Source organism: Aquila chrysaetos, chromosome 5, assembly GCF_900496995.4.
Source record: "Aquila chrysaetos chrysaetos chromosome 5, bAquChr1.4, whole genome shotgun sequence".
NCBI lineage: Eukaryota > Metazoa > Chordata > Aves > Accipitriformes > Accipitridae > Aquila > Aquila chrysaetos.
Genome location: NC_044008.1, coordinates 48,019,051 through 48,032,414, shown reverse-complemented (window position 1 = coordinate 48,032,414; position 13,364 = coordinate 48,019,051). Strand labels below are relative to the sequence as shown.

General features: G+C 37.6%; 1 protein-coding gene across 4 annotated transcripts in view; it reads left to right on the top strand.

Annotated features, from left to right (window-relative positions):
• The window catches only part of MAPK6 (mitogen-activated protein kinase 6), a 31,994-nt gene extending 19,244 nt beyond the window's left edge, over nt 1-12,750 (top strand). For 3 of the 4 annotated variants that reach the window (XM_030013624.2, XM_030013623.1, XM_030013626.1), the window contains exons 2-6: nt 3,563-4,781; nt 5,516-5,660; nt 8,770-8,934; nt 9,551-9,752; nt 10,375-12,750. In XM_030013624.2, coding sequence (XP_029869484.1) covers nt 4,227-4,781; nt 5,516-5,660; nt 8,770-8,934; nt 9,551-9,752; nt 10,375-11,473 — 2,166 coding nt within the window. In that variant the 5' untranslated portion in view covers nt 3,563-4,226 and the 3' untranslated portion in view covers nt 11,474-12,750. Of the gene's footprint in view, nt 1-289; nt 392-3,562; nt 4,782-5,515; nt 5,661-8,769; nt 8,935-9,550; nt 9,753-10,374 lie in introns of those variants that run through there. The other variant, XM_030013625.2, reaches the window with a different exon arrangement.
• Nucleotides 12,751-13,364: the final 614 nt, after the last annotated feature.

Genomic DNA, 13,364 nt, shown 5'->3' with positions numbered 1-13,364 from the left:
TGCAAAGAAGAAAATTTGTTACTTCGAGCTCATTTCAGCTTGAGAAAAGCCTTAATTTCTTCTAGTTGATTACCCTTTAAGTAATTATCTCTAGAGTGGAAGAAAGCTTGGGGTTAACTTTTTATTTTCCATCCCCCTCCTATCTGCTTCTGGTCCACAGGACTATTTGTCTTAAATGTCTGTTTGCTATTAACTCCTGGATGGGGAAACGAGTTTAGCTGCTTCCCTGGCCCCTGCCACTAGCGATGCTCTGGGAGCTGCAGTCCTGGCGGAGGGGCCAGCTCACAGGCAATGGCAGTGAAGGAGCTGTCACATGTGAGCAAAGGGCTATGCTAGGTGAGAGACCAAATTGGCATAGTGAAAGAAGTATGCCTTTAATGTGAAAGAGGAGGTAAGTGTAGTTAATGTGTGGGGTTAGTTTAGAAGCATATTTTTTTGTTTAGACAAGGATATATGAACCTGGTACAGCATTGTCATCTGTTACATTTCCAAAGTAGAATTTTCAGTGGCACTAAATGAAAGATCACGTTCAGTTACTGAATCTTAATTTAATTTCTTTTAATAGTGGGGCATTTTTGCTAGGACAATCTCTAATTGTTCTCACCATACTCATGTGAGGTACTGTATCTGTTCGGTAGATAGGCTGCCTCCTGGTCAGCTTCCTAGGTCTAGATCCTATTCTGAATGATAGCTGGGCCCTGCTTTTTGTGGCTTTGGGATTAAGTCATTTGCTGCTAGTTATATAGGAAGTTTGTAGCAGGATCAGGTCAAATTGAAGGCTGCAGTGGATTGCTTCTCTTGTCAACGTTTGTTTTCTTAGCTAAATTACTGAAAATCATTACATACCTTCTGAAAACATTATAATTAGTGGTCACCTAGTGGAAAGGTATAGTATAAACTGATGGTTAAAAATGCATCATTTCAGAGATACAGAATGAAAGTTTTAGGACTTCTACTTCAGTAAGCAAGTGGGCCATTAACTCCCTTTCTCCTTGAAGCAGTAATGTCATTACTGCTTGCATGTTGTAGTTCTGCTGCTGCCTTTGTTTGCTCATGGCGGTAAGGGGTAAGATCTGAGTTAACCGTGAAGAGATCAGCAGATCTTACTCCTTGCTACTGATGGGCATCTTTTCTAATCTGTTCCTGTGCTGTTTAATGGAACTAGCTAAAAGAGAGGTTCCAGATGTGTCACCCAGCTGGTGCAAACCGATTCCGTATGGCCGCATATTGAAGACATCAGCAATGTGAAACAATAAGACTAATTATGGGGAAGAATACAACTGGGTTTAGATAGTCCCAAGGATATAAAATACAGCTTATTGCAGGGTATTTGAACAGAGGCCTTGGACCTTGAGTTAACATGAAATTTCAAGTGTTAGCATAAGCTAGAAAAATTAATTTCCATAACAATTTTGGGGGAGGGGGAGGAATGAAAGGAAAATGGTCTGGGGTGATGTAAACTTTTTTACAGGCAGCAGCTCAGAACGAGGGAGCCTGAAAGTGGTGCATGTGAATGAGAAAATATTTTAAAACTTTTAAAGAAAAGTTAAAAATCAAGAGCCTAGACTTCTGTTTTTTATAATTGTGAACACAGAGTTGGATAGTCAACTGATGCTATCCTCATTAACTCTAGGATAAATTTCTTATTTGTTCTTTAAGTAAATTCATGGGTATTATAAGACGGGTCCTCACGCTGATGTCTTAACACTGATATAAATTCAAGAGAGTTTTGGGAGAAGTAACAGTGTTAGCTTGTGCCTGTACTAAGGTTATAATAACCCATGTAAAACACTGTCTAAAATTAGGACTCTTGGCAGTATGTGAAGAAAGGAATCTCAAGGCAATAGTTATGCATGCCAAGTAAAGAAAGCTCTGAAGATCACCCTTCTGGGAGGGTACTTATCCACATCAGTGGAGGGCAGCTCAATGCTTTTCAGTTTAGAAATACTACTTTTGCTGATCTTGCTTTTAAAAGAAAAATCCAGCAGAGGATAACACGTGTTCCCTTCTTCCCTGTGTCTGTCATGTGGCTGTACAAATACCTGGAGCCAGGTGATGTGTGGCGGGAGGGAGCGAGCCAGGGCACTGGGGCTGTGTGCCTTGGTGGCAGTCAGGCTTGAGCCTAAGGAACAGTAATGTTTCAATGTGTTGAAACAGTCTTGCTTCTGTTTGCCAGTGTGCCTGCCCTTTTTTTTTTTTTTTTTTTCCTGTGTGCAATTCTGATTACTTTAGTGAATTGAGGCCATTATTTAGAATATGTTAAATAATTTGTCAGCTGCTCTTGCTGCCCTGTGAGGAGTGGGGAGACTTGCTTTGCTTGGTCCTGGTTGTCCCGCTGAAGTGCTAGCACAATTTTAAAGGAAAACACTCGTACAATTAATTCTGAAGTGTTGGGATAGTTTGGAGAACTTTACATTTATTTAGACAGCTGGGTGAAGACTGAAATGTGTTAATCTAAGATCGAAGAGAAGACATTTAGTGGTTTGGTGTGACCTGTAGTTGTTGGGGGAAAAACATACAAGTGACTTGTAATGGAATTGCCCAAGCGTTACCACAGTGTGTAAGGTACACCTTTGACTCTTCTCTTTGTGGCATCTTTGAGCTTTTAAAAGAAATGAGGATGTTGTGCAAAAATGCAACATGTGGTCTTTATGACGGCATTCTGTTGCTGCAGACAGGGAAACTTACTGACAAAATTACCACTTTTGTTTTCATAAATAGTAGTTGCATTCATTAGACTATTAAAAAATAAATGGTGTCTGAAAGTGCCCATATGTTAGGGGAAACAGTTGTAGAATATATCGGTTACTGTGTAAAATGTATTCGCCATTAGTTTTTCTCTGTAATCTAGGTTGGATAAGTGTAGAAGTAATTGATAAAGTAATAATATTTGCCTAATGTGTAGGAACTACCCCTGTGATTCCTGTAACAATGAATCTACAGAGGCAAAATTATGATTTGAGATGTTAGTAAACTTTATCCAAAATCACAAGGATTTAAGCTTTGTAAGTGGTGTTGGATGTGCGCTGTATATTCTGGAAAGTCAGTAAATACTGGGAGTGCACAAACGTCACCCTTTTCCTGTGAATGGCACCCAGTTATCTCTTATTACGGTGAAATAGTTAAAACCCTGATTTTGTCTTAGAGTAAAAGTTTTGTGGAAAGAATTACTCCAAAATTTAGTGACTGAGGTGCAGGATATTATTGGTTCTGACTTGTCTCTTTAACAGCTGTATTGAGGAATTACCAAGTTTTCTGTGATATTCCCTTCTTTATTAAAATTCAGTAGGATTTTTTTATTGTGTGCCTTGTATTCTCGGTGGGTTATATCTAAAACTTTCTAAATACGTGTTTAGAAATGGTGATTGGTGATTATTGGCAATTTTCCTCCACAAGTATGAAAAGTATATGTCATTTCTGGTTAGTTTAGCTTTTGTGATGGTTTCTTATTTTGTAACTGGACACTAAATAAGTCGTATATTGAGGACAACTTAAGGAGTTGGGGGCGGAGGAAGACTTCTGTATGTACTGGAATACTGATGTATTTTTCTCTCCTTTTCAGGTTGTCACGGAGTAAAATGGATGGTAGCTTTGATTGTGATTGTGGTGAGCTGGAGCCACCTGATCATTAACAGAAGGCATCTTTTGTAAATCAAGAGCTGCCAGTTTCCCGTTTAACTAGACTGTAAACAAAAGAGAGAAAAAGGAGGAAGAAGGAGAAAAAAAAAAAAAATAGTGCTTACCAGCACCATAGAATGACGCTGCTCAGGACCAGTCCAACACTGAATGTATCTGCACTGTGAGGAGGAGGATGTTAATAGAAGCCTATTATGTGCATATTTATTCACATTTTTGTTAAATGTTAACCAGTTTAGCACAGTAGAGCTGAGTGCATAGTATGTCATTTCATTCCGTTTGAGTTTCTTGTGAGTATTTTCTTTAATGTCTGCAGAAATGCTGCACCTTTCTTGAACTATGAATGCTGCAATCTTTCTATCTTACGCTCGGTTTGAGTTTTAGAGCTTACAGGCTCTAAATTCAAGGGGACACAACAGGCCTGGCTGGCTCATAATGAAATGAGAGTGTCAAGAAACCATCTTGCAGTCAAAGCCAAGTGTTTCTTCTCCCTTTCTGTAAGACCTTTCCTTCAGATACCAGTGGAAGTGTCTCTGCGTGTTTACAGAAGCTTAGTAGTTTGAGGAAAAAGAAACGTAAAGAATTTAAAAATGGCAGAAAAATTTGAAAGTCTCATGAACATTCATGGTTTTGATCTGGGCTCTCGGTATATGGACTTAAAACCACTGGGCTGTGGTGGAAATGGCTTAGTTTTTTCTGCTGTCGATAATGACTGTGACAAAAGAGTGGCTGTCAAGAAAATTGTCCTTACAGATCCCCAGAGTGTTAAACATGCTCTACGTGAGATCAAAATTATTAGAAGACTTGACCACGATAACATTGTCAAAGTATTTGAAATTCTTGGTCCTAGTGGAAGCCAGTTAACAGATGACGTGGGCTCCCTTACAGAATTGAACTGTGTTTACATTGTCCAGGAATACATGGAGACAGATCTGGCTAATCTGCTAGAGCAAGGCCCTTTACTGGAAGATCATGCCAGACTTTTCATGTACCAGCTGCTACGTGGGCTCAAGTATATTCACTCTGCAAATGTTCTGCATAGAGATCTCAAACCAGCTAATCTTTTCATTAATACTGAAGACTTGGTGCTGAAGATTGGTGACTTCGGTCTTGCACGAATCATGGATCCTCATTATTCCCACAAGGTATGTGAAGAGTGGGAATATTTAAGTGATACACTGACAACCATGCCATCTTAAAATAGCATCTTTCTCCCTTTTGCAGAGGTAGATAGTCTGTGGAAGGCCTCGTTAGCAGGTGGGATATCATGTTGGGGATCATATAGTAGAACTGGAATGCTTGCAAATAGAGCAAAACAGATCTCTGGATGATATGTTTTGTCCCAGATAGGACTACTGCAAGCATAAAATTAATTATTTTTTTTTTTACTAGATGTGTTCAGAAAAGCAGGTTTTTAACAGTGAATACAAGAACCTGAGATTAAGAGCATGTCTAGAGGCATAACTATAGAAGCCTTAGATAAGTTTGTAAGTGGTGCATTCATAGTGTGCAAGTGTGGCTACTTACTGGGATTGATTTAGAGATACTTTCTGGTTTAGATGGAGTTTCACGAGAGAGTTCGTTATCATCTCTGCATTTATTTGACATCTGGGAATAAGAAAGTTTTGCTGCAGTACCTCATTTGACTAATAAATGGTGTCATACTACTATATTGTTGCTGTTCAGTCATAAAGATATTGCGGTTACATTTTAAAAGGTAGAAGGGCTTAGTAGGGGGCATGTGGTACTATCCCTAGGGCCCCAAGACCAAAACATCTTGTAGTAGTGCATTAAAAAACAAGAAACAAGTAATTTTAAAAAGTACATCTTAATCTAAGTAAGCTTTTTTTCTTTTTCTTTTTTTAATTAATTTCATTAGGGCCATCTTTCTGAAGGATTAGTTACTAAATGGTACAGATCGCCCCGTCTTTTGCTTTCTCCTAACAACTACACTAAAGCCATTGACATGTGGGCTGCAGGTTGCATCTTTGCTGAAATGCTGACTGGGAAAACCCTCTTTGCAGGTAGGTAGAAAAAAAATGTGTGTGTATATTCCTAAAAGGAGTGGTACTGCTTAATTATCTTCCTAAAGAAAGGTTGATTCTCGTGGTTACTATCAATAGTCATTGACTATCAGGATATGCTATGTTATTATGCAAATATATAAGCAAACTATAAATCGATGTATTTGTAAAGCAGAAGACGTTTTAATTTTTATTACTCATACCAGTGTGTACTTAGATAAATATCACAATTTAATTTAGTATTTATATATGGTAAATCTGTCTGTAATTAGGTTAAGCTAAATTTATTGGATGCCTAAGAAGTGTTCTAAATGTATTTTAGTGAATTGGTGTATCCAGGGAGTACTTGAGGATTATGCATTCCCCGAATATCATATTCATAAAGATTTTTTAATGTAGTCAACCTAATCACTTTTCACTTCTCTATATTTTAAATTATGAAAGAGTAGCCCTTTTTTCCCCATTCCAAACTTTTTTGTCATCTGCAGACTGTTTTGACCTGACCTTTGTTTCAGTGGTATAGGGATGACTCTTAAGATTTAAAATCTAGTGTGGCATACCAAGGAAATGTGTAACTTCCAAATCTTTCTGGTAAGATAGGAAGCAATGCTCTGGTGTCATTGGGTGCATCTACCTTAGTGCTTTGGTTAGAATCAGGAGCAAATTTTTGAAGCAAATCTATTGATGGCCATCCTATACCACATTGCTGATCTAGCTCAGTGCACAAACTAGTCTTTTTGGATAAAATGGAATTGTCATTTGCACTGTAGGAGATCACCCAATGTGTTCTAACTGCTGATAGGTGTTCGGTCCATAGGAGCAGATGAGCTAGTCCAGAGTAAATCCCTGAAATGCTTATTTTGTGTGCACCCTGGGGCCTCAGCAGCAGCTGTCTCATTCAAACTCGCTCTTGGATTTGTTCCTGTTGGTCCAAATTACTAGAGTAATACAGATAAAACCGCTTTGCATTTCAAAGTTGACGTTCCTTTAGATATATGTGGACTAAAAGCACACCTGTGCAGTAATTCTTGGGTTTGTACATCAACGTAATGAAATTGAGAGCTTTTTCCCATTAAGTACTATTAATGGAGTACTGTCACCCTGAAACCATTATTTTGTAGAAATCAGCAGTTAATATCCAAAGAGACTTTTTTTAACTTGCAGTGAGTTGCTAACTCTTTTTGTTACTAACTATTGGAGTAACGTCCCCAGCGTATTAAACGCTCGGCTGATAAGAGATTTATTAGGTTTCCATTGCATCGAGCACTTCTGCTGGAAAATAGTGAAATAATAGGAGAAGGTCTGCAGATTTCAGCATTCAGCACAGATTGATTGCAACTGCTAGCATTTTGGCTTTTTTTTGAGTAGCATTGGTATTTGCCAGAAGTTTTTATTGGTCTAATAGCTGTGCAGTGAGTTAGAATTTTTTTTTTTTAAACTCAGTCTTAGTAACCAAAATCCTAAGTTTGTATGCTCATTTATGTGCCCTAATTGCATTGTGTAGATACGTAGAAAATTCTTTTTAGATGTGTATGTGTCTCTCTGAAAACTTAGCAGTGCTGTAGTTTTCTGATTTTAAAGAAGAGTGGACTTCTTAACGTCATGCATTTGGAAAGGGAAAATGGTTGGAGATATGACAAGTTAACCTGTCCTGAGACTCTGAATAGATTTCTTTTGCAGAGTTGTTTGGAGGGCTTGATTTGGTTAATTTGCAATTTCCTGTCTACTTCTGAACCATCTCTTAGGAATCCTGCTGTCTGGAAAGCTGACAGGAATGGGAAGGAAGAATGCAGGTTAAAATTGCAGAACACCTGGGACGAGGGAGGGAAGTTGAGGCAGAGGAATTCAATAGCTGTTCCAAACAACTTCTTTGATTCTTTCTTCTAAATGAATATTTTAAAATGCTCATTTCACTTATAGTGGAAAGAAAGCTGATTAATTTTTAGGATGGAAATAATGATACAGTAGGAGGACAAAACAGCTTTTTCAGTCCAGCAAATAAGCTAACATGAGGCAGTGCTGATTCGTTTGGAGAATGTAGGTCTTGGTCAGATTTTCTGTAGTGACTCTGCCTCAGCTTTTCTTTAAGTCATCTGGCAGATGTGTGATAGGGTGCCCAGTGCAGACTGCCATGCAAACTGCTGAAGTGAACTGAGAGCACACAGAATTTGAGATGGTACAATCTCTTTTCTAGCCCCATTTATTTTTGTATTTAATGTCACATGCATCAGTATCACTGGTGATTGCCCAGAGCTGCTTGGTGAAGGAGGGAAACACTGGTATGCAAATAATCCTATATAGTTTCATCTGCTAGTTCAATCTGTAGGGTGCTACATGCTTCTTGGAGCTGAACAATAAATTGAGGTAGAGAAGCTGTATTTCTGGGTACTCCAGCTAGACTGGTACTGAATACAGATGCTGTTTATTATTCAAAATTGACCTGCTGTATAGGCCCTTGTAGTTCGTACCCAGGGAAGCTTCAGATAGTGCTAAAACTGTACTATAATTTCAATCATAATACAGTACTTTTTTAATTATTATTTTTTTAAACAAGATTACACTGCTTAACTGGCAGGTGATTTTTGTCTTGCACCTGACAGTACTACAGGATTTCAGAGTAGAATATTAATATAAGTGGTTGTGGCCTGTAAGATCTCTTGCTGAGCTAAACCCCTACTGTTTTTATTAATATGTTTTTATTTATTATATTAATTATATAATTCAAAGTGAGGTCAAATATTGAATTAATTTGGTGGATCAGTTGAAAGGGGAGGATTGCAGTATATAGTATATATAAAAAAAAAAAAATAATAGGGTGTTGCTGTAGAGTACCTCATCCATGGTGAAAACATCCTTGCAAAAGCTTACGGTTAGGTTGCTTTATCTGTGTGTAACAGCTCTGTAAGTCTTCATACACTACAGCATTTTTGAGAGCTCTTCAGATTTATTATCATTCAAATTTAGAACTTCAGCCTTTCCTCTGTTGTAGGAGATAATAGTCTTCTACTGAAAATAGCTGCTCAGAGCACAAAATTTTTACGTGCTTTCATACAGGGATCAGAATTGTTTGAAGTTAAAATGGCAGCTTGTATTTTCTCTTGGTGCATAGGTGCACATGAACTTGAACAGATGCAGTTGATTCTAGAATCAATTCCTGTTGTACATGAGGAGGACCGTCAGGAGCTTCTCAATGTAATTCCAGTTTACATTAGAAATGATATGACTGAGCCACACAAACCTTTAACTCAGTTGCTTCCAGGCATCAGTCCTGAAGGTAAGTGATTCAGAAAAAATACTTCCTGTATTTCAAAATCATAAAATAGTGAACAACTTTACAGTGCATGTGTGTATTAAAAGCAATTTTCATTTAGAAGAATCTGTGCGTTCTCTGAAGAATGTTTGTCTTTCGCTGTAATAAAAAAAATGTGCTTACATGATAGCTACTTGGTCATCTTTGGAGTACTTGGAATTGTGAATCTTTGCTGGACCTGTTTGCACTGGAATTGCTCTATTTTGAGACACTAGCCTTCTAAATATAAGGGAACATTGGAATGGAGTCAGTGTAAAACAACTGTCTTTCAAATCTTTTTAAAAGAGAGTCCCCCAATCAAACTGACAGCCAAGCTGTTGGTGGATACTGATTCAGCCTGAAGCATTCTGTCTCTTAGTATTTTTTCCTGCTTTAAGTCGATCTTAGATTTGACCTCTACTCTTCCAGCTTTCCTATGGCTACAGAATGCATATTTGGCAGTATACTGTGAGTAGCTGATACTTCACAGGTGGCTACTTTTAAGCAAATGCACACCTCTAGAGCAAAGCACCTTAATCTTAAAGTCTAGATGTCTGAAATATCATTAAATAGGAGAAAAATGACAACTTTTTCTCTGCAGCACTGGACTTTCTGGAACAAATTTTGACGTTTAGTCCCATGGATCGATTGACAGCAGAAGAAGCTTTGTCCCATCCTTATATGAGCATTTATTCCTTTCCAACGGATGAGCCTATTTCAAGTCATCCTTTTCACATTGAAGATGAGGTTGATGATATTCTGCTGATGGATGAAAGTCACAGCCATATTTATAATTGGGAAAGGTAAATTTATCACTTACTGTGGCATGTAACATAACTGAACGGTTGTGTGCTTGAAGTGATGTTGCTTCATGGGCATAACTTTCTTTTCTGTTTGTTTCTTCTTCTTAAGTTGACCTGAGAATAAACTTTGACCTTATAGGCAGTGCATTGTCACTGGGTTTGTAATTCATTAGACTGACTTGGATATGCTAGTGCACTCAGGACTCTAGAATCTAAAGTTAATCTCTCCATTACTTTTTTCACCCAAATATTTCTCAAAAAAATAAACTTTAAATGAAGAGAGTTTTAAGTATGATTGTCTTGTCCAATGCTTAGTGCATATAATAGTAAAGAGATTCACTGTAGTCATTTAAAGTCAGTTAAACACGTTTTAAGGAAGAGTTATGTAAATTGAGTGAGCTATTGTACATAATTCTGGACTTAAGTCTTTCAGATGTGCATATTAGGACTGCTTTATGCCAGGTTAAATTAAAAACCTGGAAAAGGTACCCAATTGGATTGAGGAAAAACTTTCTGTGTTGAATTGTCATTATTTTGTAAGGGAATTTCTAAACGTAACTATCTGTCTTGGAAGCTAGAAGACTGTTTTTTAGCTGCTAACACTTAGGAAATTGTTTTACAGATACCATGAAAGTCAATTTTCAGACCATGACTGGCCTATTCATAATAACTATGAAGCTGATGAAGTTCAGCGTGATCCAAGGGCTCTTTCTGATGTTACTGATGAGGAAGAAGTGCAAGTAGATCCTCGCAAATATTTGGATGGAGATCGTGAAAAGTATCTGGAGGATCCTGCCTTTGACACCCACTTCTCTACTGAGCCTTGCTGGCAGTATTCAGATCACCATGAAAACAAGTATTGTGATCTGGAATGTAGTCACACTTGTAATTACAAAATGAGGTCATCTTCATACCTAGATAATTTAGTTTGGCGAGACAGTGAAGTTAACCATTACTATGAGCCCAAGCTTATTATAGATCTTTCAAACTGGAAGGAACAGAGCAAGGAAAAGTCTGATAAGAAAGGCAAGTCTAAATGTGAAAAGAATGGGTTGGTGAAAGCTCAGATAGCACTTGAGGAAGCATCACAGCAACTCGTTGAAAAAGAAAGGGAGAAGAATCAAGGATTTGACTTTGATTCATTTATAGCAGAAACCATTCAGCTTAGTTTACAACACGAGTCTACTGATGTTGATAAATTAAATGACTTGAATAGCTCAGTGTCTCAAATAGAGTTGAAAGGATTAATATCAAAGTCAGTAAGCAGAGAGAAGCAGGAGAAGGGAATGGCTAATTTGGCACAGTTAGAAGCTCTGTACCAAACTTCGTGGGACAGTCAGTTTGTAAGTAGTGGGGAGGAGTGCTTCCTCATAGACCAGTTTTGTTGCGAAGTAAGGAAAGATGAACAAGTTGAAAAAGAAAATACTTACACCAGTTATTTGGACAAATTTTTTAGTAAGAAAGAAGATGCTGAAATGCTAGAACCTGAGCCAGTAGAAGAGGGGAAGCTTGGGGAGAAGGAAAGAGAAGAGAGCTTTCTCAGTAACAGTGGAGAACTCCTCTTCAACAAGCAGCTTGAGGCTATAGGTATTCCTCAGTTTCACAGCCCTGTTGGTTCGCCACTGAAATCAATACAGGCCACGTTAACGCCTTCTGCCATGAAATCATCTCCCCAAATTCCCCACAAAACATACAGCAGCATTCTGAAACATCTAAATTAAAACACTCAGCAGACATTTCTTTTATATTCATGAGATGTGTTTGTCTTTTTTTATTACTAGTGTAAGTAATTTTTTTACTTGAATCAGACAGTGTAATTTTAGTATGGATTTCATTAGTTTTCTGTTTACCATTGTTTTTACAATCCAGAATTACTTTCTATACATGAGTTAGTTTTGTTTTTAAACTGGCATGTCGTTTGCACACAAAATTAAAGAATAGAGCAAAATAATGCAAAATGCAGGAGGTAACAAAAAATGCACTAAACCAAGTAAAAAACATTCTCTCAGTAAAACAGTGTCCATGTTTTGCAGAAAAAGAACCTTGCCTTGAAATTTACACAGTGAGACTGTACATAATTGCATGAAAATATCTATTTTTCCCAAAACATTTTTTCATTCATGTGTATTTTAGAGTTTTTCATACTGTACACATTTCTTAGACACATGATACCAGCAGCAACTGAAATGAATGCAGAATTTGGTACGCATGTGTTATCTACCTCAAGGTAACAGCAGTATGTGGCAAAACATTAACCACCCATAGTGCTTCTCATTATGCACTTCTATTTAGCCAGCATTATTGTAGTAGCTATTCTTATTGAAAATCATTCAATATTTATAAATGTTCTGGTATGCATTCTTTATAGTGAAGTGTTAATATGCAGCACTTTTATTTATTTTAGCAAATAAGTATATTTCTGTAATTATAGAAAGTCAACTTAATTTTTGAGTTACTTTTCAGATAAAAGTTTTTGTTTAGCACTATGGTTTTATTGCCTACATAGCTGGATATATATTAACATCGGCTTATTCTGAGGCTATCCAATACATTTTTTTTATTTTTATTTTTTAGTTTTCATTTCAAGTAAAGCACTCACTGTGTATAGGAATTTGTAATTGGAGGTGCTTGATCTCTACAAAAGAAATTAGGAATTGCTTTATTATCAAATGCTCCTAGAAGTCTTAATTGTGTTCATTTTTAAAAAATTTTGTAATGTTAGTTGTGTGCATGGAAATAATTAAGGTACAACATTACTGTAGGTTAAAGTTCTATATGGTGAGACATTTTGTTTTTACTGTATGTTTTTACTGAATGATTCCTGTCCCACATCCCAACCCCCCTCAAAAGCAAGCATGAATAAAATTAGGTTAAATATAGCATGTAGCATCTCCGTCTTCTGAAAATTTGTTTTACCTTCTGATTTTTTGGAATACTGGATGTATCATTGGCTCCCCTGTTTAAAATGAAAAACAAATAAAAACATGGCCAGCAAAAAGCCTGTTGTTTTTTGATGCTTTGTACAATGAAAGATGAAGAGCTGCTACTGTAGTGCAGCTGGCTGTACTGTGAAGGCAGGCCTGCTTGCCCGCACTCCCTAATACAAGGTGCTCAAGGAAGCATGAGAAATTGCCTTACAGTCCACCCTAGAAGTGCTGCTGCTGGGGATTCGGCGCCCTGGAAGGAGGCTCGAGAAGTACACTTCTGTCCCAGTGCCTGCAGCCTCTATTGAAGAAAATCCTGTGTAATGGTATGGCTATGAAAGTGTCAGAGTACAGTAACGTCAATAACCATTTTTGTTGAAAATATAGTTGACTTCTAGAGTATAAGTGAGCATTACTGGTTTATCAACTTTTTAGACAGAACAGTGTTAAAGTGGAAAAGCTGCTGTGAGCACGTGTGAGCACCTTCATGTCGCTGGCAACCTGGAGTGAAGGTAATCATGCGGGTCCGTCAGCCAAGAGCCTGGCTGGAGCACTTTTACAAGGAAACTTCAGGAGCAGGACCAGGTAACTCCTATGGGATGTTTCAGAATGGGCAGTTTGGGTCTCTGTTGCAGCAAGCCCTAAGAACAGTATGTATTTCTCTGCCAGTTCCTCCTGTCAGAACCAT